The sequence below is a fragment of the Equus asinus genome, chromosome 8, assembly GCF_041296235.1.
Source record: "Equus asinus isolate D_3611 breed Donkey chromosome 8, EquAss-T2T_v2, whole genome shotgun sequence".
NCBI classification, from domain to species: domain Eukaryota; kingdom Metazoa; phylum Chordata; class Mammalia; order Perissodactyla; family Equidae; genus Equus; species Equus asinus.
This window is the reverse complement of record NC_091797.1, coordinates 82647881-82669238: the sequence shown is the minus strand read 5'-3', so window position 1 is coordinate 82669238 and position 21358 is coordinate 82647881. Positions and strand designations below refer to the sequence as shown.

General features: G+C 45.1%; 1 protein-coding gene across 3 annotated transcripts in view; it reads left to right on the top strand.

The window, feature by feature from the left end:
* Window positions 1-8481: 8481 nt before the first annotated feature.
* Window positions 8482-21358, top strand: part of FBXO21 (F-box protein 21) — a 38278-nt gene continuing 25401 nt past the window's right edge. For 2 of the 3 annotated variants that reach the window (XR_006531553.2, XM_044775797.2), the window contains exons 1-5: window positions 8487-8812; window positions 9643-9778; window positions 11647-11741; window positions 18533-18654; window positions 21165-21311. Coding sequence is in view for 2 of the 3 variants with exons in the window: in XM_044775797.2 (XP_044631732.2) it covers window positions 8574-8812; window positions 9643-9778; window positions 11647-11741; window positions 18533-18654; window positions 21165-21311 (739 nt within the window). In the remaining variant the exon portion in view is untranslated. Of the gene's footprint in view, window positions 8813-9642; window positions 9779-11646; window positions 11742-18532; window positions 18655-21164; window positions 21312-21358 lie in introns of all 3 variants that reach the window. The other variant, XM_044775798.2, reaches the window with a different exon arrangement.

Genomic DNA, 21358 nt, shown 5'->3' with positions numbered 1-21358 from the left:
TGGGCAAGGGGGTGGTAAGGAAACTCAGTGTGAGAAAGCCTCTGACACATCCTATAAACTCAAGGTGTAGTATCTGTGGCATTAATTAAACCTGATGCAGTGAGTAATTGAATCCGTTTTCTTTTGAAGGCTTTGAAAAGAGTCGCTCATGGAAATACAGTTATTAGCAGAAAAGCTGCTGGTGAAATCCGTGGGGAGAGAGACACCTGGTCCTTTTTCCTCCAAGCTAGTGGCATCGCCTTCCTTGAAAAGCACACACTGCTCTTCCAGAAATATCTCTTTCCTCCCATCATGCCTGTGCTCAAAAGGCATTCGGTGCCACCAGGGACCAGAGGAGGACCAACCCCTCCAGCCACCATTCAGTGCCTGCGCTGGCCACAAGCAGCCGTCTCAGCTGCAGCTTCCTCCTCTGCTCCGCACAGAGCTTGCCGTCTGTGGATTTGCCCGAGTGGTTCTAAACGCACCTCTTATTTTCCTTCCTCCCCATCTTAGCTTCTGCCATTCCTCTACCCTCCAACTATACTTCCTGCCTGTACCGACTGCTTGGCGTATTGGAGGTATTGCTTTGCAATAGCTGTGTGTGTGTTTTATCTGCCACTATGTATTCATTACCTATTGCCACAAGAATGCTGAGTAACAACCACAAAATCTCCCTGGCATGCGGCATTATTGCTGTGGAGGTCAGAGTCACGCAGCTACGAGCCAAGGAATGCAGGTGGCCCCTACAAGCTGGAAAAAGCCAAGAAGGGATGTTCACCTATAACTTCCACAAAGAACACAGCTCTGCTCACACCTTTATTTTAGCCTCATAAGACCTATTTGAGACTTCTGACATCCAGAGCAGTAAGATAATAAATTTGTATTGTTTCAAGCCACTAAATTATAGTAATTTGTTACAGCAACAGTAGAAAACTAAAATCTGTATTAATTCTCTTTTGCTTTCCTATTGCTACTGCTGTAGGGAAGAACCCATTTTCTTATGTTTTCCATCTTCGAGAAGCTGCCCACATTTCTTGGCTGGTGGCCCAGCATCACTCCAACCTCTCCTTCCTTCTCACATCTCCTGTCTCTGACTCCGTCCTCCTGTCCCCCGCTTATAAGGACCCTGGTGATGACATTGGGCCCACCCAGATTATCCAGGATAATCTCCCCATCTCAAGATTCCTAACTAAATTACATCCCTTTTGCCACGTAAGGTGACTGTGATACTGTGATTTATAATTAGTATATATTTGCTCTTCCTCCTCGTTCCAGGCAGTGAGCTCCTAAAACCCTTGGAATTTCCTGTAATGACAGCAATAAAGGTGTCTTGTGGGGCCAGTCCTGTGGCGGAGTGGTTAAGTTTGCACACTCTGCTTCGGCAGCCTGTGGTTTTGCCAGTTCAGGATCCTGGGCGTGGACATGGCACCGCTCATCAAGCCATGCTGAGGCGGCATCCCACATACCACAACTAGAAGGACCCACAACTAAAAATACACAGCTATGTACCAAGGGGCTTTGGGGAGAAAAATAAAATCTTCAAAAAAAAAAGGTGTCTTGTTACTCTTTTTATTTTTCCTCCTTCTTCTCCCCAAAGCCCCCCAGCACACAGTTGTATATTCTAGTTTTGGGTCCTTCTGGTTGTGCTACGTGGGACGCCGCCTCAGCGTGGCCTGATGAGAGGTGCCATGTCCGCACCCAGGATCCAAACCAGCGAAACCCCAGGCTGCCAAAGCAGAGTGGGCAAACTTAACCACTGGGCTACAGGCAGCCCTCAGCCTTATTACTCTTAGCAAACCCCTTTCAACCGCACCTGAGTTTATGTTAATGAGGTGACTTTCAGAAAGCACCCGATGGGCATGGGTTGCCAGGGGAACCAACCATGTGATTAGAAGGTCGAAAGTTTTAGTCCCACCCCCCCCCCCCCAGACCTCCAGGAAGGGGAGAGGGGCTGGGGGTTGAATCAGTCGCCAAGGGTCAATGATTTAATCAATCACTCCTATGTAATGAAGCCTCCATAAAAACCTAAAGGTCGGGGTTCAGAGATGGGGGTTGGTCGGGGTTGGTGAACACGTGGAGATTCAGGGAGAGCGGCGCGCTCCAAGAGCATGGGAGCTCCGAGCCCTTCCCCCATACCTTGCCCTGTGCATCTCTTCCATTTGGCTGTTCCTGAATTATACCCTTTTATAATAAAATGGTAATATGATGAGTAAAATGTTTCTCTGAGTTCTGGGAGCTGATCTAGCAAATTAATCAAACAGAAGGAGGGGGTTGTGGAAATCCCAATCCTTAGCCGTCTATCAGAAGCACAGGGACCACGTGGACTTGCAAAGGGTGGTCTTGCAGAACTGAACCCTTAACCTGTGGATCCGTCTCCAGGTCGATGGTAGATAGTGCGTCTCAGGTAGATCGTGTCAGAACTGAGTTGAATGGTAGGACACCCAGCTGGTGTTGGAGAATTGTTTGGTGGTGTGGGGAAAAAATACCCATCATAGGAACTATTCCCAGGTTCTAGAGATTAGACTGTGAACGTGTTTGGAGGCCATTTTCAGCCTAGGCTAGTCCGTCCTCGGCCCTCCGAGATTCATGTCCACCCACATGCAAAATACTTTCAACTCAATTGAGCTGCACTTAGAGGATTAATTCACTCACTCAATAGAAATATAATGAGGACCTGCTATATGTCAGGTCCTTTTGTAGGTATTGGAGATCAAATAGTAGAGCTCACATTCTACCGGAAGGAGAGAGAGAATAAGCGTTTAAAAAAAAAAATAAAGCAATATGTTAGGGGCTGGCCCAGTGGCACAGTGGTTAAGTTTGCATGTTCCTCTTTGGCATCCTGGGGTTCACCGGTTCGGATCCTGGGTAAGGACCTACACACCACTTGTCAAGCCATGCTGTGACAGGCGTCCCACATATAAAATAGAGGAAAATGGGCACAGATGGTAGCTCAGGGCCAATCTTCCTCAGCAAAAAAAAAAAAAAAAAAAAGAGGAGGATTGGCAGCAGATGTTAGCTCAGAGGTAATCTTCCTCCAACAAAAAAAAAGGAGTATGTTAGATGGTGATGAGTAAGTAATTTTGGAGAAATACAAAGCAGGGCAGAGTGATGGAGAGTTTAAATAAGGTGATCAGGGAAGGCCTCCATCAGTGAGGTGACTCTGATGAGAGTTCTGGTAGGTGAGGGAGCAAGCCACACACATACAGCGATAGTAGGGGTTCGTAGGTCTGAAGAAGAGTCTCATAGGAGAGTGTGAGGTCCTCTCACGTACCCTAGCAGTACATTCAACAAATATTTGAGCAAAATTGGACGGAGGTTCTGCTGTGTCAGAGGTTACCATTATATAGTAAGAGACATGTTTCCCCTTGAGCTGATGAAGCTCAACCTCAGGGCCTCTCACTTGCAAAGACCCCACCCAAGGCCCTTTCATTTCTCATTCTACGTACATGCTCTCCTCTTATGAACTCATCCTTCTGTATTCCTTCTCGAAAATAAGGCCTCCAAGCAGTCTAAGCTTCAGGCCCCACAACACCTGGATCCGCCCATGCTGGGGGGTGAATTCAACAATCACGCCAAGGTGAGCTTTGTGACAATCTGGGAGTGTGCACTGTGCGAAAGGAAGGGGCTTCTGTCAGGGCACAAGACAGAAGCAGCTCACCTCGTCCAGGTCAGCAGATGTGCGTTCCTGCAGGCAAGCGCTTGAGTTGAAAGCTAAAGGATGAGTTAGGAGCTAGGAGCCAGCACTCCGGGAAAATGAAACTGTATTAACAAAGGCTCGCCAGTGGGAGGGAGAGTCTGGGGAGATGGACCAGAAGAGAGAGGATGCGTATGTTTATTCTGAGAACAAGGAAAGCCATTGAAGAGGTTGAAGGGGGTTGAAATGGGCTCTCTCAAAGATTGTGGAGACGGATGTTGAAGTCCTCCAGCCAAAGATATCCAGAAAGAGACGTCTAGTCCACAAATACGGACTTATTAGCTTGCCTCATCAGGGAGAGGGCGCCCTGGAGGAACTCGGGGTGGGAGGAGGGGCAGGCAGGACGGGCTGGGAGGGGATTACCCCAGGATTTGGGCTTGTGCTGGGTGATTTTAAGCAGGAACTTGGGTAGTGGGGACCAGTTCTTCGTTGAATACAGGCAGCCATCCAGCAAGAGGGTTTTGTAGGGTACATTTAAAAACTGATCATGTTCCCTGTTGCCCAAAGGGGAAGAGATCCACTCCCTCCTTCCTTTCTTAGAGCATTTCTTTGTGAAATTGTGTATGTGTAAATCTTTCCTGTCTCTTTGACATGTATGTAAATCCGTTTTGTGAGTGCTATTTTTAAAATTATGGTAAAATACGCATCACGGAAAATTTACCGTTTAACTATTTTTAAGCATACAATTCAATGACATTAAGGCATTCACGATATTGTGTAATCGTCACCATTGTCTCTTTCCAGAACTTTTTCATCACCCTAAACAGAAACTCTGTACCCATTAAGCAATAACTCCCCATTCCATCCTCCCTCCCAGCCCCTGGTAACCGGTCACCTATGTTCTCTCTATAAATTTGCCTATTCTAGATGTTTCATGTAAGTGGGATTGTATTTGTCATTTCGTGTCTGGCTTATTTCACTTAGCATAATGTTCCCGAGGTTCGTCCATGTTGTAGCGTGTATCAGGGCTTCATTTTTTTTATGGCTGAATAGCATTCCGTTGTACATGTATACTACATTTTGCAAATCTTTTTAAAGGCTAAATACGCCTCCTGCCACTATTACAACCCAGGAATGTTTTTCTTAGGGACCTAGGAACTATCTCTTTGAAATGTAAATATCAGGGAAGATAGTGTCCTTATCTCCCTGTGACCATGGGAGTTTAACCTGAGCATCTTGTTCTAAGGGGTAAGCACCTGCTTCTCACAAAGATGAGAAGTTTTATTATTCTTTGAGACAAGGGCAATTAGCTAGCACAATGGGTGCCCCAATTACAAGGTGAGCTAAGGATGAACTAGGAAAGAATGAATAACTAGGACAGGTGTGGTTGGGTCCTCTTACCTGAGGACAAGTTTCCATTAATCTCGAGAGCATGGATGTAATGCAGTGGCTGGGTGTATATACAAAGGGAGGGATTTCTCTGTCGTTGTAATCTCATCAGCAGATAACCTGTAACGTACATCAAGTTCTGGTTTAACGCTTGTTCGATAAAACTGTTCTCCATCTTTTCTAGAGTCGTGGAGAGGATTTTGTGGAAGGGCAAGAGATTTTAACTTTTTCCTGATAGTATCTTGGTCATGTTTGATCAGAAGACAGGAAGAAAGAAGGAGGGCCAGGATATCATTGATAAGAAAGCAATAGTCGTTCATAAGAATGGCTTACCAACTGTCTGTGCAGTTGTGGGTTCTACCTTTTGCCCGACTGGGTGGAAACTTGGTTTATCAAGGTCTGAATGTCATCAGGGCTGACAGGGCTTCCCAGTTTCTTCCCTGTTTCCTGAAGAAACTAAGGCACTGAGAACTTAGCCTCTGCTGGGCATTTGAATGTGGAGGGTGCTTCCCAGGACAATTAAGATAAAATCTCAGCCCTTTTTCCAGGCCTGTGGGATCTGACAGCAGTAAGTACATGCAGTGGTTGAGAGCACGGGCTCTCGAGCTGCCACCTGCTTCCAATTCGGAGCTGCCCAGCTGAGCCCTTCTCCATTTCCTGGCCCACAAAACCAAGAGCACAACAGAGTTGTCCTAAGCTGCTGAGTTTTGGGTCTATTTGTTATGCTGCAAGAGTAACTGATATATCTGTATTGTTTCATTTAATAGGAAGAGCTTTGTTATCCCCATTTTATAGATGAGGAAACTGAGGCACGGAGAAGTTAACCTCTATGGGGCATTTGGATATGGATGGTGAGGGAGAGAGAGGTGCCAAGGATGGTGACAAGTTCTGGTTTTGCAGGAAAGGATGGATGGGCAGCCTTTCCCAAGGCAGCAACCATTGGGAGAGGACAAGGTAAGTGGAGGGGGGTTGGGGGAAGTGAGTTGCTCTCGGATGAGTTAATTTTCAGCACCCCAAAGGGAATGTCAGGTGAGCAGTTGGCTGAGCGAGTCTAGATCTCAGAGAGGCAGGCTGGGCCGAAGAGGGAAACATGGACATTTAAACCGGGTCTGGATCATCATTCCAGTTGTAGACAGGGGGGAGAAAGTGAAAGAAGGGGGCCTGTGGCTGAGCCCCAAGGTACCCCAACGTGTACCATCTGGGGGAGGCGGCAAAGGAGAGAAGGAGCGGCCCTGGAGGTAGGAGAAGAGCCAGGAGAGGGTGGGGCCACGGAGGCCAAGGGGAGCCAGCATTTTGAGAAGAAGCAGGTGGTAAACAGCGTCTGCAGGGGCAAGGCAAGAACAAGGCCTGGAATCTCCCACTGAATTGAGAAGCCTCAAGGGCCAGACTCTCTCCCAGATCTGCCAGACACCAGCAGCTCCTCTAAACTCTTCTGTGTTAATGACAGCAGGAGCAGTGCCCCCACCCCCACCCCGCACACACATTCTTACGTGAAGCCCTAACCCTCAGGACCTCAGAATGTGACTATATTTGGAGACAGGGTCTTTACAGAGGTCATTAAGGTAAAATGAGGTCATTAGAGTGGGCCCCCAATCCCATATGACTGGTGTCCTTATAGACACACACACCACGTGAGAACACAGGGAGAAGACGTCCGTCTGCAAGCCCAGGACAGAGGCCTCGGAAGAAACCAACCCTGCTGACACCTTGATCTTGGACTTCCAGCCTCCAGAACTATGAAAAAATAAATTTCTGTTGTTTAAGGCATGCAGTCTGTGGCATTTTGTTATGGCAGCCTGAGCTGACTAATGCATGCAGTCACACAGTTTTAAAAAAATTTATGGAGGTGAAATTCACAAAACATAAAATTAAACCACGTAAAGTGATTCAGAGGCATTTAGGACATTCACAGTGCTGGACCACTACCATCTCTACTTAGTTCCAAAACATTTCCGTCAGTCCAAAATAAACCCTATACCCACTGAGCAGTTTCTCCCCATTCCTCTACAACACGGTTTTATTGAGCACTTTCTCTGTACCAGGTACAGTTCTTTGCACTTTATGCAAATGTACTCATTTAATTCTCACACCAGCCCAGGTAGCCAGCATTATTATTATTATCGCCATTTGACTGACGAGAAACTGGGCCTCAGGCTAAGTGACTTGCTTAGCTAAACAACTGGTTAGACAATTGCAGTCAAAGATAATTATTGAGACTTTGCTATGTGTAGGGCCTGGGCCAAGGGACGGAGCATCCGGGGTTAATCAAGCACAGTCCTGACCCTGAAAAACCTTCCCATCTAGCCAGAAAGACACAGGTTGGACAAATAGTTATAAATTAAGTAAATAGTTACAAGATTGCACAATGCTGGGGAAAAAGCTATAGCTGGTGCCACGGCTGGGGTGAGAGAAGAGAGGGCATCTGGAGAGGTTAAGCTAAGGCACAGAGGCAGAGGAGGAGCAGCTGGAAGGAAGACGTGCTGGCACAAAGCACATGTCGGGCAGTGGGAATAGTTTATATGTGAGGGTCAGAAGCAGGAGGAAAAAGACCAGCCTGGCTGGGGCATGGCTAGTGAGGGAGAGAATGGCTTCAGAGAGGTGAGGACAGGCAGACAGGAGTCTTTCCCTTTCCAACAACGTTAGGGATTTCAGATTTATTTCTAAGGGCAATAGGGAGCCATGGATGGCTTAACACCATCCCTTGACAATAAGCTTACTTGTTGAACTCCTTCAGCGCATTCTGATTTCCAAGCTGGGAGGAAAACATTACTGAGCCTCCAGATACTGACAACAGATTGTTCTAAATCTGTGTGCTCCCCGAATTGGACTTTGAGCTCCTGGGAGGCAAGGACACCATCTCACTCCCCACTGTATCCCCAGGGCAGACAGCACAGGGCATGACACTGGATTGGGTTTAAATATGTACACACAGAAGGCCCCACTCACACCTGAGTGGTAACCCCTGCTCTGAGGGTTCAAATCCACTTTTGTCTCTGCGACTTTGAACCAGTGACTCCCACCTGTATGAGTCTGGCTTTCCTTATTTGTAGCATGGGTATAATTACGGTACCTATTCTAGAATGCTCACATGAGAATATACGTCAAGTGCTTGGCACAGTACCCACTCAAGAATACTAGGTTTGTTGTTACTACGGTCAAGCAGAAGTCAAGCGCGTCTGGATTAGAATCTAGGACAAGGGACTCTGAGCAACTCTGTGCATCTCCCAGAACCTCAGTTTCCCCATCTGTGACTTAGGCGGAATAACAGCTCCTAGGGTTATCGGGACAGTGTGATGAGCTCATGCACAGGAAGCGCTCAGCCCACAGGAGAAAGATGCGTGCTACCACGACGGTCGGTTCCCGGCTCCCGGGCCCACGGCGCAGCTGTTTCCCAAAACGCGTTTCCTTTCCTTGGCTGCGGTGCAGTCCCGGCGCGCCGCCCGGGCCGAAGGGGCGTGGCCGCGGGCGTGGGCGGGGCGATGTCGTGCCCGCCCCTCGAGCCGGGTGGGCGGGGCCAGGCGGGGCGCCCCGGCGTGCGCGCGCGCGCGGCGGCCCCAGGTACGCGGACAAGATGGCGGCGGCAGCGGTCGACAGCGCGATGGAGGTGGTGCCGGCGCTGGCGGAGGAGGCCGCGCCGGAGGCGGCGGGCCTGAGCTGCCTGGTGAACCTGCCGGGCGAGGTGCTGGAGTACATCCTGTGCAGCGGCGCGCTGACGGCCGCCGACATCGGCCGCGTGTCCAGCACCTGCCGGCGGCTGCGCGAGCTGTGCCAGAGTAGCGGGAAGGTGTGGAAGGAGCAGTTCCGGGTGAGGTGAGCCAGCGCCGCCGCCCGCGCCCCCGCGCTGCGCCCCCGGCCCGGCCTCGCCGCCCCGGCCCCGCGCGCGGCCCCCGCCGCCCCCGGCCCCCTCCCGCGGACGGACAGACAAAGGCCTCAGGCCGCCGGCCCCTGGGGCCCCGGCGCGCGGACCCTCGGGGCCCAGCTTGCGCCTCGGGGGCGCCCGGCCGCCGGCCCTCCCCAAAGGGTGACGACGGTAGTGTCATCGCGCGTCCAGCCCGCGCGCTTCTTTTGTGCCCGACTCTGTGCTAGGATGTTTACATGGATCCGGGGATGCGGCGATCCTCCGCCGTGGAGCCGCGGGCGCAGCATCCCCGGGTTGGTGGCCGCGAGCGCAGATTTCCGTGGGGGACCCGGGATGGAATCTGGCCCTGGCACACTCGCCGGATGACCTTGGGGGTAGCGGCTTCCCCTTTCTGAGCCCCATTCATCGACTTTGAGAGGTGTTCCTGAGACCGACCCGTATGGTTGTGAGATGAGAAGATGTGTAGGGAGCGTTTGCACAGGGCCCGGCTCTTAGGAGGCGCGCAGTAAATGTTAACTGTCATTGTCGTCGCTATTATTGTTGCTGCGCCTGTCCCCATTTTATAGATGGGGAGTGGAGACGCGGCGTTGGTTTCGCGACGCCAAGGTCACACCGTGAGCGGGTGCCCGCGTGCCGGGTGGAGATGGGAACTAGGGCGGTCGCCGGGGGCACCCCCGACCACCAAACCCTCCTGCTTTCCCTGGCTGTCTTTGACTCGTGTCTGCCTGCCCGCCTGCCTTTGAGTCTCTCTGAAGCTGAGGGGGTGTTTCTCTCCTTGTAGGTGGCCTTCCCTTATGAAACACTACAGCCCCACCGACTACGTCAATTGGTTGGAGGAGTATAAAGTTCGGCAAAAAGCTGGCTTAGAAGCCCGGAAGATTGTAGCCTCCTTCTCAAAGAGGTTCTTTTCAGAGCACGTAAGGATCTGTTGCTGTCGCTCGAAGCTTCTGCCTGGTCGTGGTGTCTGCGTCTGGGTCTGGAGGCATTAGCTCATACATAGAGCGCTTTTGGATAGCTCCCTTTTCAGTGCTCTCGCGATCCCTTACTCACTTAAACGGCTGCAAGAGTCCTTGTGTCCTTTTCCTCCTCTCAAACAACATGAAGCCATTTGTCCCTGCCAGCTTGACTTTGCTAAAGCCAGAGAGAGAATGGGGGTGGAGACGGAGGGAGGGACCTGTAACACATTGTGGAGGGAATCCAGATCAGCATTATTTCTCTGCAAGTGGGTTAAACATATTTTTTTGCAACCTCTGCGTGATTTGGGCGATCATCAATGATTGAACACTATAAATTTCACCCAGTTGTTTTCCCAGAAGGGTTGCCAAAATTAATATGGTTCTTGTCTCTGGCTTTGCAGGTTTTACAGTAGTAAACTGCATTATTTGTTAAGGTAACAGGATTAAAAGCTGTCTGTAAATCAGAACTATTACTCCCTCGCCTAAGTTGTCTTGCATTCATTATCTTGATAAGTTTGTTTGTTTGAATATTGCTGAAATGCATGGGGTTTTGGGGGTTTTTTTCGTTCCACAAAGTATCTCACAGATGTTTCCGCATCAGGTCCTGATTCTTAACTTTTTGTAACTCTGGAAAATAGTCCACGCTAATATTTTAAATTTATTTCCCATTGGGGGTCTAGAAATAGAGCCCATCTGATTTGTTTTACTATACTGGTTTACTGAAGGTGAATTCCTATTTTCTAATTTTAGTTACTGTTACTTAATGGAGTTCACATATTTAAAGTGTTTTCAAGGCTTTTCAGGTTTTGAAAGGGAAAATTTGAACTTGGGACAAATTTGACCTTATTCCCGTATGGAGAATAAAGCTAGATATTCCCAAGAGTGCGTCATTTCTGTAAATAAATGTTTGTTAATGTTGGAATGGATGAAATTTGTGTTCTACTTTGGATAAACTGCCTGAAAGCATTCATAATCACTGATTTTAAATCCTGGTTTAAATGTGTTTGTACACGCATGTATTTGGGTGCTACATGTGTTCCATGCCCTTGGTCATGGGCCACTAGTTTGCAGCCTCTACTTCTAGTCGAGCTGGTTTTGTGTGCATTTTGAATACCCTGTGCCTTTGTCTAATAATGATGAATTGTGTTTTTTCCTTAGCTCCCTTTTTCCCTGTACCATTGCTTAATTAGAAGCCTGTCAAGGACTTTGAACATAGCAGGAGTATACTTAAGATTGATCTGTCGGGGGGTGATTACTTTGGCTCAGGACCCTTGTATTCCTGCATTCTCTGCATGCACACAGGTTGCCATGAAATTTCCTGGCTACTATCAAAAAGAAAAATGAGAGAAGCAATAGAATATTAAACTGAGGGGACAAAAGCTCATTGGTACCACCACCTCAATTTACAGAGGAGAAAACATGCGCAGTGGGTTGAGTTACGGAAAGCACTAGACTTCTCTCTCTGGTCCTCCTCTCCTAGTTGAGTACAGCGTAGACTGCACAAAATAGGTATTGTGAATTAGGAGATTTTGTATTTCTACTTCTTTTTTCAGAGCTATTTTTTTTTCACATTAGAACTCTGAGTTATCAGTTGCAGAAATTCTAGGCTATGAAAACATAATTAATTTGCAACTAACATGAAGATCTGAACAAATTGTTACTTTGCATGTTACTTTCCACCCAGGGTGGGTGGTGCAAGTTAGTGTGGGATAGCTGGTACCACTTCCGTGAACACAAGCATCTTTGTTTGCAACTCAGATTTGTGTATGAGAGTGACAGCGACATTATTACTTGTTATTGAGGCCTGTTTGTATATGTCTTCTTCGTAGGTCCCTTGTAATGGTTTTAGTGACATTGAGAATCTTGAGGGACCAGAGATATTTTTTGAGGATGAACTGGTGTGTATCTTAAATATGGAAGGAAGGTAAGCCATAGTTTTAGCAGACATTTTGTTTGTTTGTTTGTTTGAATAATAACCCCAGAATTAATTGCTGTAATTTGTATGTGGCTAAACCATGGCACTTTGTTTCCAAATATTTCATGTGTTACTATAGTTATATTTTTTTTAGAAATTCTCTGTAAATTAGGTAAATACACTGGGGCAATTGATGTTTAAAGAAACTGTGCAGAAATCCTTTTGAAAAGAAAAGAAAATTAGTATTTAGTCCTACTATGTGCTCTGTGCTCCCAGCCCTTGTGTCTGTTGTGTCTTTGGAGTAATATAAACTTCCTTTTTTAACAGCTCTCCACCTACCACCACCAAATTTGCCTGTCATGAATTGAATCTTTTTTTAAAAAAAAATAATTTTTTAGGCATGTCTTAATTTAATGGATGATTTCTTACAATTTCTGAATTTTGCTAAGAAATAATCTTACTTTGGCCATGAACATTTATACATACTTGGTTGAGCCTTTCTTTTATCTCTGTTAATCAAGAAGAATCCATTTTCTCTTGGTTGTTGCTTAAAATTTTTTATGCCTTATATTTTCTGCTACAAAGGTTAATTTCCAGGTTAACTGAAAAATGACTTGGCTTCCAGCCTAACTTACCTAGGAAAAAGATTTTCTGATCTAAAAGTTCTGGAAATGTTTACTAGTGATGGAAGATAAAAATGCTAGTTTAGCATCTTCCTTAAGAGAGATCATTGTGAAATATCTCACCAATAAGGCCTAAGATGTTTTCCTTGTTTTTAAGGGGGTTTAGGAGAGAAATACCTATCAGTGACACAACCGTAGGAGAGGTAAGATGTGTCAGTATTCTAGTCCTTGGGTAAGTTCAGTGCAGAGGTCATTTTTCCGTTTCTATTTTGGTTTATCTATAAATGATTTGAAGTATGATCTAAGAGTCAGTGTTGTGAAGCCTTAAAAATAAAAGCTGACCTGTCTTTTTTACATATATACACATATACTTTTAAATCCATAAATGTAATATCATACATAGAGTTTATTGGTTGTTTTAGTTTTGATTTGATGTTTAGTGCAGACTTTGTTTTTTTCTTATTTATGCTATTTTTCCCTTCCTCCCTACTCCATTTGTATTGGCCTTCCCTGCCCCCACCGTTGTAATTACGATGACAACCTAGGTTGTATTGTTCTGTACTAATATACACTGATATATATAAGGGTGGAGGGGGATCGTTATTTCATGAAATTGTGATCATAAAATAGGTACTTTTCTGTATCTTTTTTTCCTCATTCAAAATTACCTTATGGAAATCTATCCTAATCAACTGGTAAAAATCGAATTCACTTTTGTTAATGGCTGCATGCGGTTTTGTAGTATATAGCATAATTTCTTTAATCTTCCCAATATTGATGGATGACCGCTTTCTTCTCCATTTTGCGTTACTGTGAAAGGTGATGTTTCTAGTGGTTTCATTTCTGAGTAATAGATTCCTGGGAATGGGTTTCCTAGGTCAGGGTATAGAATGTTTTGAAAAACTTAAAATAAAAGATAGCATGTTCTTGAACCGGAAGACTTAACATCACAAACTGTCAGTTCTTCTGAAATTAATACAGAAACCTAGTGCCGTTCCACTTAGAATCCAAAAAGAGTTTTGGGAGAGGAGAGTTTTTTGGTATGTTTAATTGGATAATATTGTCATAAAATGTAAACAGAAGAATAAATTCAAAAGAAGAGCCAAAAAAAAAATTTTTAATTATTGCGACAGGAAACTTGAATCACTAGATAATGCAACATATGATAACGCTAACTGTAATGAAAACAATACAGGGGCTGGCCCGACGGTCGAGTGGTTAAGTTGGCATGCTCTGTTTTGATGTCTAGGGTTTTGCCGGTTCAGATCCTGGGCATGGACCTAGCCCGCTCATCAGGCCATGCTGAGGCAGCGTCCCACGTAGCAGAGCCAGAAGGACCTACAACTAGAATAAACAACTATGTACTGGAGGGCTTTGGGGAGAAGGAAAAAGAAAGAAAAAAAAGGAAAATGATTGGCAACAGATATTAGCTCAGGACCAATCTTTAAAAAGGAAAAACATACAATGTTTAATAAAAGTAGATAGCCACATCAGTGGCAAAGGATAGTTCATGTCCCAGCTGTAAAAGATAATAATATATTTAAACTTGGAGGGGAAAAGATGGATTAGTTAATGAATGGTATTGAACATAACTGAATATCCATCTGGGAGAAAGTAAAACTTGCATCATGTAAAGCAATTAAATTCCAAAAGATTAAGCAACCTGAATTTAAAAATTATCACATTGAAAATCCCTCAAGGAAATAGGAGACTTCATGCACAGTCTAAGGAGACCTCCTTAACCAAGACTGATAATGCAGAAGCAGTAAGAGAATATAAACAAATTATTTTTCAATAAAAAAATAAACTGTATGACCTAAGAAACCGTAAATGAAGTCAGTAGAATGCCTAAAATTTCTAAGAAGAAATTAAAAAATGGACAAAGAATAGGAGGATGACATTCTGAGAAGAGCAAATCCAGGTGTCTGGCAATCATGTAAAAAGACCTTTAAGTTCACTCTGAAATGTTGAATAACAATGAAATACTGCTTTTTCACTTATCAGATTAGCAAAAAAGACTGATTATGCACAGCCAGTAAGAACATACATTGTTTTAGTCTTTTTAGAAGTAATTATCATAAATATGTTACCCCTCGACCTGATATATGTGTTTTGAACCTAAAATAGGGTTGATTTTAAATGACAGGGAATACTCTCACATTTGTAAATATTTTGGGATACTGGTTTCCATGAAGGACCATATTCGTATTCATTCCTGGCAAAGCGTATTGTTTGGATGTGGAAAACATGGGGAGGAGAGGGGTCGTTTCTGCAAACGTTAAAGCTCCAATCCCTGGATATTTGAAAACAATTTGCATTTATGGTGTTCTCTGTGCTCTTTTTTTAAAAAGAGTACATTCTGCAGTAAAGATTTGAAACAGCATATTAAAAGGGTATACACCGTACCTGAGAAAATTCACCGAGAATGGCCAACACTGACATGAATTTCAGTAAAACTGTTGGATTTCAAGACAGAAGAGTCCTTTAGGCATCCAAGCAAAAATGATGAAGTCCCTTATAAGGGAAAGAAAATCAGAATATCATCAGATTTTTCAACAGCAGTTCTCTATGCCAGAGGGAAAAAGAGTATGTAAGATACTCAGGGAATGAAAATGTGAGCAGAGGATTTCTAGATCCAGCCAAACTAACTTCCAGGTATAAAGGCTGCAGAGAAACTAATCACCTCACCGGAACTCCGGGGACTTTTGAGCTCTTCCCGAGAAATGTGCTAGAAAACGAGCTTCAGACAACCGAAATAATCAGACAGACATTGACATAAGGACTAGTGTGAGCATTAAATACTTGTTTAAATCCAAATGCCAGTTAATAGAGTAGAAGGTTTTGTATGTAGTAGCCTTAAGCCCTGACAATGTAGAAACAGTACAGCTGTTTAAAAGAATAAGCAGAGAATTGGGGAAAACATAAGCAAAATATTTAGCTGTTTTCAATAATCATCAAGATGATGAAAATATTGGTTTTATTTTTCTGAGGCTGGTGCATATGTGTATGTGTATAAGAGAAAGAGATGTAGGATAAAGCAAACGAGTAATTATGTTACTGCAGAAGCAGGGTTCTCCTGGAAGGAAAAAGATATAGATATAAAATAGAAGAAGGGAGAGCCTGGCGCCACGGCTGAGCTGTTAAAGTCTTGTGCTCTCCGCTTCAGTGGCCTGGGTTTGTGGGTTCAGATCCTGGGTGTGGACCTACTCTATTCAGCAGCCACACTGTGGAGGTGTCCCACATAAAAGAGAAAAGCAGAGGAAGATTGGCACAGATGTTAACTCAGGCATAATCTTCCTCAGCAAAAAAAAAAAGAAGAAGAAAGTAAAAACTGTATAGTTCTGAATTTGAATCAGAAACATCAGTAGGAACTCGTGAGGTATCTTATATTTAAATATGTGTAGGGGGTGTGTGTGCATGCACACATATGCACACTAGACTTACTATCTCCACTGAAAAGTTCTAGCAACAGCAACAACTTAGTAGAAATGATTATCCCTAGTACCCAGATTGTGGTCTTGATCTACCATTTCCCCATCAGAAGCCACCAGGGTTTTTGGGGAAATGGCTGCTTCTAGGTCCAATGCAGGAAATGTAAAAGATGAGCCTTGGAGCATCTTGGAAGCCTGGACCAGATAGCAAGAAAAGTAACAATACTTCATGTCAGAAGCATTCAGGGGCCAACATGAAGAGGCTTCCATTGGATAATAGCATCAGTGTGGATAATGAATAGAATGGATTGATATGCATCAAATATATTTAGCTCCATGAGTTCATAATAATACTTAAGAGCAACTAATTGGTCACCTTTGGAGGATAATAAGAACATAAATTATTATTTTGAAAAATGATAAATAAAAGGAAAGAAATGAGCATTTACCTTGCCTTTCTTATATACTATGCCATTGGGGGACCAAACAACAGATAAGGGAAAGTTATTCTTTATAGGGGTATGCCAACTAATAAATGAAGAACGGATGGTCTAATGAGAATATCGCTCCTTTGTAACCGCTAATGAGTGAACACACCTGGGCATTGAGTAGCAGTGGCTGCTAACATCACAAAAAGAAACAGTCAAGTGTGGTTGCCTCCTGATGGAAGAACTGGTTACCACCTGTGAAGTAGTCTTGCCAAATGAATGGAGTCCGAATCTGATCAAGCCTCTACATCCAATTTACAGGAAATTCAGAAGACAGAAGAGCATTTTAAACTACACCATATGAAGGCAATGAACAACTTCCAGACTCTGGGAAACTGCAGGTCAAACAACCAGGTTTCTTCAACAAATAAAATGCAAGGGGAGAAAAAGATGTAGAGGGATCCTGTAGGTTCGGAGACTTAAAAGCCGTCAGAGCAGACCAGTCCTGGGTGTTTGGGGAGTCACATTTGGTGAGAGCTATAGAGAAAAGCAAGGTGGCGATGACCAGAGAGGTGCGGATTGTGATTCTTGTGGAGGCAGGAGGGGAGGGCCCGTGGAGGCCTTCTGGGGTGTCTACAAAGTTCTGTTTCTTGGCCTGAGTGGTAGATACAAGGATGTTTGCCTTATAAAAATTCACTAAGCTGCTCATTTGTTTCATGTAGTTGTCTAGATTGACATATTTTGCAACTCAAAAGTTAAAGAGCTGGTAAAATGTAGCTCTGATGATTTTCATTTACTCCCTGCGGAGTGAGAGTCCTTTGTTTCTTTATGAAGTCAGGCAGATAAGCTGATCGCTGTCTCCCTCCTACTTGCCATGACGCTGTGTGTATTTGGGAGATCTGGTGAAGAATCTTGTTGACTCACCAAGTATTTGTTGAGCATCTGCCATGTGCCAGACACTGTTCTAGGCACCGGGGGTACAGCACTGAACGACACAAAAACACTCTGCCTTCATGGAACTGACGCTCTATGGGGAAGTAGGCACTGAACAAAATAAGATATTTATTGCATTGGAAAATGAGAAACGCTATAGAGAAATATGAGTCAGGGAGGAGGGGAGGGGAGTGCTGGGGGGTACAGTTTTAAATAGGGAGGTAGGAGAAAGCCTTACTCAAAGGGACGTTTAAGTCAAAACCTGAAAGGAGGTGAGGGCACAGGTGGCAGCTCTCCAGGCAAAGAATGTTCCAGTCGGAAGGAACTGAGAGTACTAAGGCCCAAGGGGAGCACTAGCCTGGTGTGATGAGACAACAGCAGGAGAGCTGGCATGGCTGGGGACTGGACTAAGGGGGGAAACAGTAGGAATTGAGGTCAGAGAGGTAATGGGGCAAGAGTTTAAAGGGTAGGACTTGGGCTTTTACTTTGAGCAAGGTGGAAAACCATTGGAGAATTTGGAGCAGGGAATTTTCGTACTGTGATTTGACCTGTTGGCTGGAGCCTTCTGGCTGCTGTGTTGAGCATAGACTGTGAGGGGCGAGGTTTGCAGCAGGAAGCTCAGTGAGGAGGAGGATGCTGGGACACAGACAAAAGATGCTGGTGGCTTAATGAGTTAGTGAGACGTGTTCGCTGTTTTGAAGATAGAACTAACAGCATTGATGGATGGATTGACGGTGGCTTATGAGAGAAGGCAAGGCGTCAAGGATGACTCCAAGGTTTCTGGCCTGACTGGAGTGATGGAGTTGCCGTTATCTGAGAGGGGATGACTCTGGGAGGGGAAGAAAGTTAAGGTGCTCGCCAGGTATTCGAGTGGGGAGGAGGAGTAGTAGTTGGGTATATGGGTCTGGAGTTTAGGGGAGAAGTCTGTTCTGGAAAATAAACTGGGGGTTGTCAGTGTGGATCCTGTTTGAAACCAGGAGACTGGATGAGATTAAACGGCAGTGAGTGGAGCAGGAGAAAAGCTGCAGGTGCCAAGGGGCCAGCACAGGCTTCCAAACCCCTCGGCCCTGTCTTTCGAGAGCCCCCCCCCCCCCCCCCCCCCGTCCCCTGACTTGTCAGGTTTCTCTTTTATTTCCATTCACTCAATCTGAAGGCAAACAGATAACTGTTTCTTGAATTTCAGCATGACTCATTCAATGTTATATCACAAATGCAAGTCCTAAATGGGGCTTTCTGCTCCCTGATAATAACTGCTCTGTGATTGTGAACGAATTGTATTTTTCTCGTGAAGTAGACTCTTTACATGGTATGATTAGTGCGAAGTGAAAAACAGATAATTGAAAGTTTTAGTATCTTAATTCTTACTGACCTGTTTGTTTTTCCAGAAAAGCTTTGACCTGGAAATACTACGCAAAAAAAATTCTTTACTACTTACGACAACAGAAAATTTTAAATAATCTTAAGGCTTTTCTTCAGCAGCCTGATGACTATGAATCGTATCTTGAAGGTGAGACTTTAACAGCAGTGTTTCGATACGCAGCTAAGTTGTCCTTCAGAGCAGTAGTGGAAACTGTCCCTGATGAAGGAGCAGGGGGAAGGGGGACTGCACTCCACAGGCTCCTGGAGGTCTGATCGGTTAGCTAGGCAAAACTATTCAATTTAGAGCTAAGATTTTATCAGAATCTTTACCTGTCAGCTGAAGAGCCAGTTTTCTAAAGATGTGTTTCAAAGCTTTAAAGCATCATTCCAAATCAGAAATAAATTTGTCCAGTTTTGCCTTCATGTGACCCCAAGCAAATCCCTTGACCTCTCTGGTTGGAGTTTAATGAGGACGAAATGTTCTTGCGCGTCAGTGAGTCTGCTTGTCCGTAATGAGAAGTGAGTAGAAAGAAGTCGAGTGGACAGGCAAAATGAAGGGAATAACTTTTTGTTCCTGCTAAATTGAACAAGAACAAAATGTGACTTTATTTTTAAAAACTATTTAAAATTCCTAGCATATTACACAAACACTCCCATAACTTAAGGTTATGAAATACAGATACGACCGTTCACTTTTGTTCCCTGTTCCAGTGATTTACCCAGTTGGTTGATTTTTTCCTTTCCAATGTTTCTCAGTCATGTCTCCATTCTATCACTGTTCTTGGGAGGGCTGTCACCACCTCTCTCAGCCACAGCTTTCTGAGTAATAGTTGCTTTCACGAGCATCACGCCCTCCTGTCCTCAAGTCAGCCAACATACCACTGCTGGTCCACTGTGAAACCCCGCCTTTTCACCACTCCATGTGAACCGGCAGTGTGGCCACTGATCGCCGTTCTTATTAAATCTCTGCCTGCTTTTTAGTGCCCTCCGTAATTCGGTCCTCCCCCCAACTCCAAGCCTTTCCTCATTCCTCTACAAAATGTCCCACTTGCTCCAGCCAGGCCCTTGTCCTCAGTGGCACCCTACAGATAGCCCTGGCTTCACATCCGCATTGTGGTACCCCTTTTCCTCAGAACTCCCTCTTAAATCCTACTCACCCTCCGGAAGTTCAGTTCAGGTCTCACTTCCGTTAAGTTTCACTGACCTGCAGGATCTACTCCCCTCAGAACTAAGCAGCACTGACTGGTAGACTGTACCACATCATTTCTGTCTCACGTGTGGACAGGTTGTTTCTCCAACTAGTCACTAAGTTTCTTGCGTTCCTTCTCCTTATGTTGCCATCACTGTGTTCTTGACAGTGCCTAGTGCAGATTCTTTTTGATTATATGAAAGTCTTATCCAAAAGGAAATGAAAAATCTGTTTCTGTTCACGAAAATAAAATATCCTCCCCACCCTGGAATCTTCTAATATGCATACTGGAGTCGAGAGTCATCCTTCTGTGTATTCCACAATCGAGAGTGATTTGACAAGCTTTATATTCTGTAGCTTACTTATGAAAACAAATACTTCTTTTTCATCTTCTAAATATAAAGTAATATTATAATTTTCAAATAACCCTTCCAAATCAGTGCTGTGGGCGTTGGGAAGCCTTTGAGGTTTTTAAGTAGTTGCGTGAATGGAAGTTGGCTCTGGGTTTTGATGCTTGGTGACTGAGTAGAATAATCTGATGGCACTGATGAAGTCGAGGAGTCAGAGCGGTAGGGTGGAACAGGCTTCAGAGAAGGGCGGTGCAAATTCCCTCAGCCTACAGCTGCAGAAGCTTGGTTCCCAGGAGGCCCAGGAGCCAGTCCCTGGCTGGCGGCAAAACTGGAACTGGGGTCTAGGTAGATTGCCGCCCATTCAGCTGCTTTCAGCTCCATAGGGTATGGGTAGGGGGTCAGTATCCTGAGCTGGTTTGAGACCTCTTGAGTTTAAAATGACTCTCTGGCTTCCCAAGTGAAGATGTCCTGTAACCACATAATCAAGTTAGCCCTTCCTTCTCTGGTTGCAGAATTACCGAAGGCCATGAAGAGTGCTGATCTCCAGGAGGCAGGGTCTGCAGGGTGCTTTGTGCAGCCTGTAGCTGCAGGCCCCTGAGCGTAACTGTCTAGTGTGAAAGTACAGTCACCTCCCAACTCCGCTGACTGGTTCCCCTCCGAGAGGTATAATGTGTGGGAAGGCGTATCTGTCAGTGAGGCTGTCAACTGTTTTGTTTTTTTTAAGTAAAGAAACTGTCTTATCCCATTAAGGTTTTGGAGTTGTTGGATTTTGAACTGCGAGAGAATTAGGGAAAGAGAAGTAGCTTGAAAAGATCACCTTGATAACATTTCTCTCTCTTTGCAATAGAATATAGGAATATGCCATGTATCGTGCAGTTGAGTCCATGGCCTCTGAGAGAGGTTGGTTTATTTAAAAGAAAAATAATCTATGCTCCTTTGTTATGAAAATGTTTGTTGCTCCTTCTGAGTGTCCTAGCAGCAAGGCCTGGCCTCCAGGATGTGAAGCTCATCTGGTGGGATGGCGTAAAGGGCTGTGGCCTGGGTGTCTAGGATAAGTGATAAACTAATAAGAACAGGATGAAAATAGGAATTTATCCTGTAATTCTTGCTCGTTTTCAGGTGCCATTTATATTGACCAGTACTGCAATCCTCTCTCCGACATCAGCCTCAAAGACATCCAGGCCCAGATTGACAGCATCGTAGAGCTAGTTTGCAAAACTCTCCGGGGCATCAACAGTCGACACCCCAGCTTGGCCTTCAAGGCAGGTGTGGAATTGCTTTGGATCCAGCTGTATTTGTAAAAGAACCTAGAG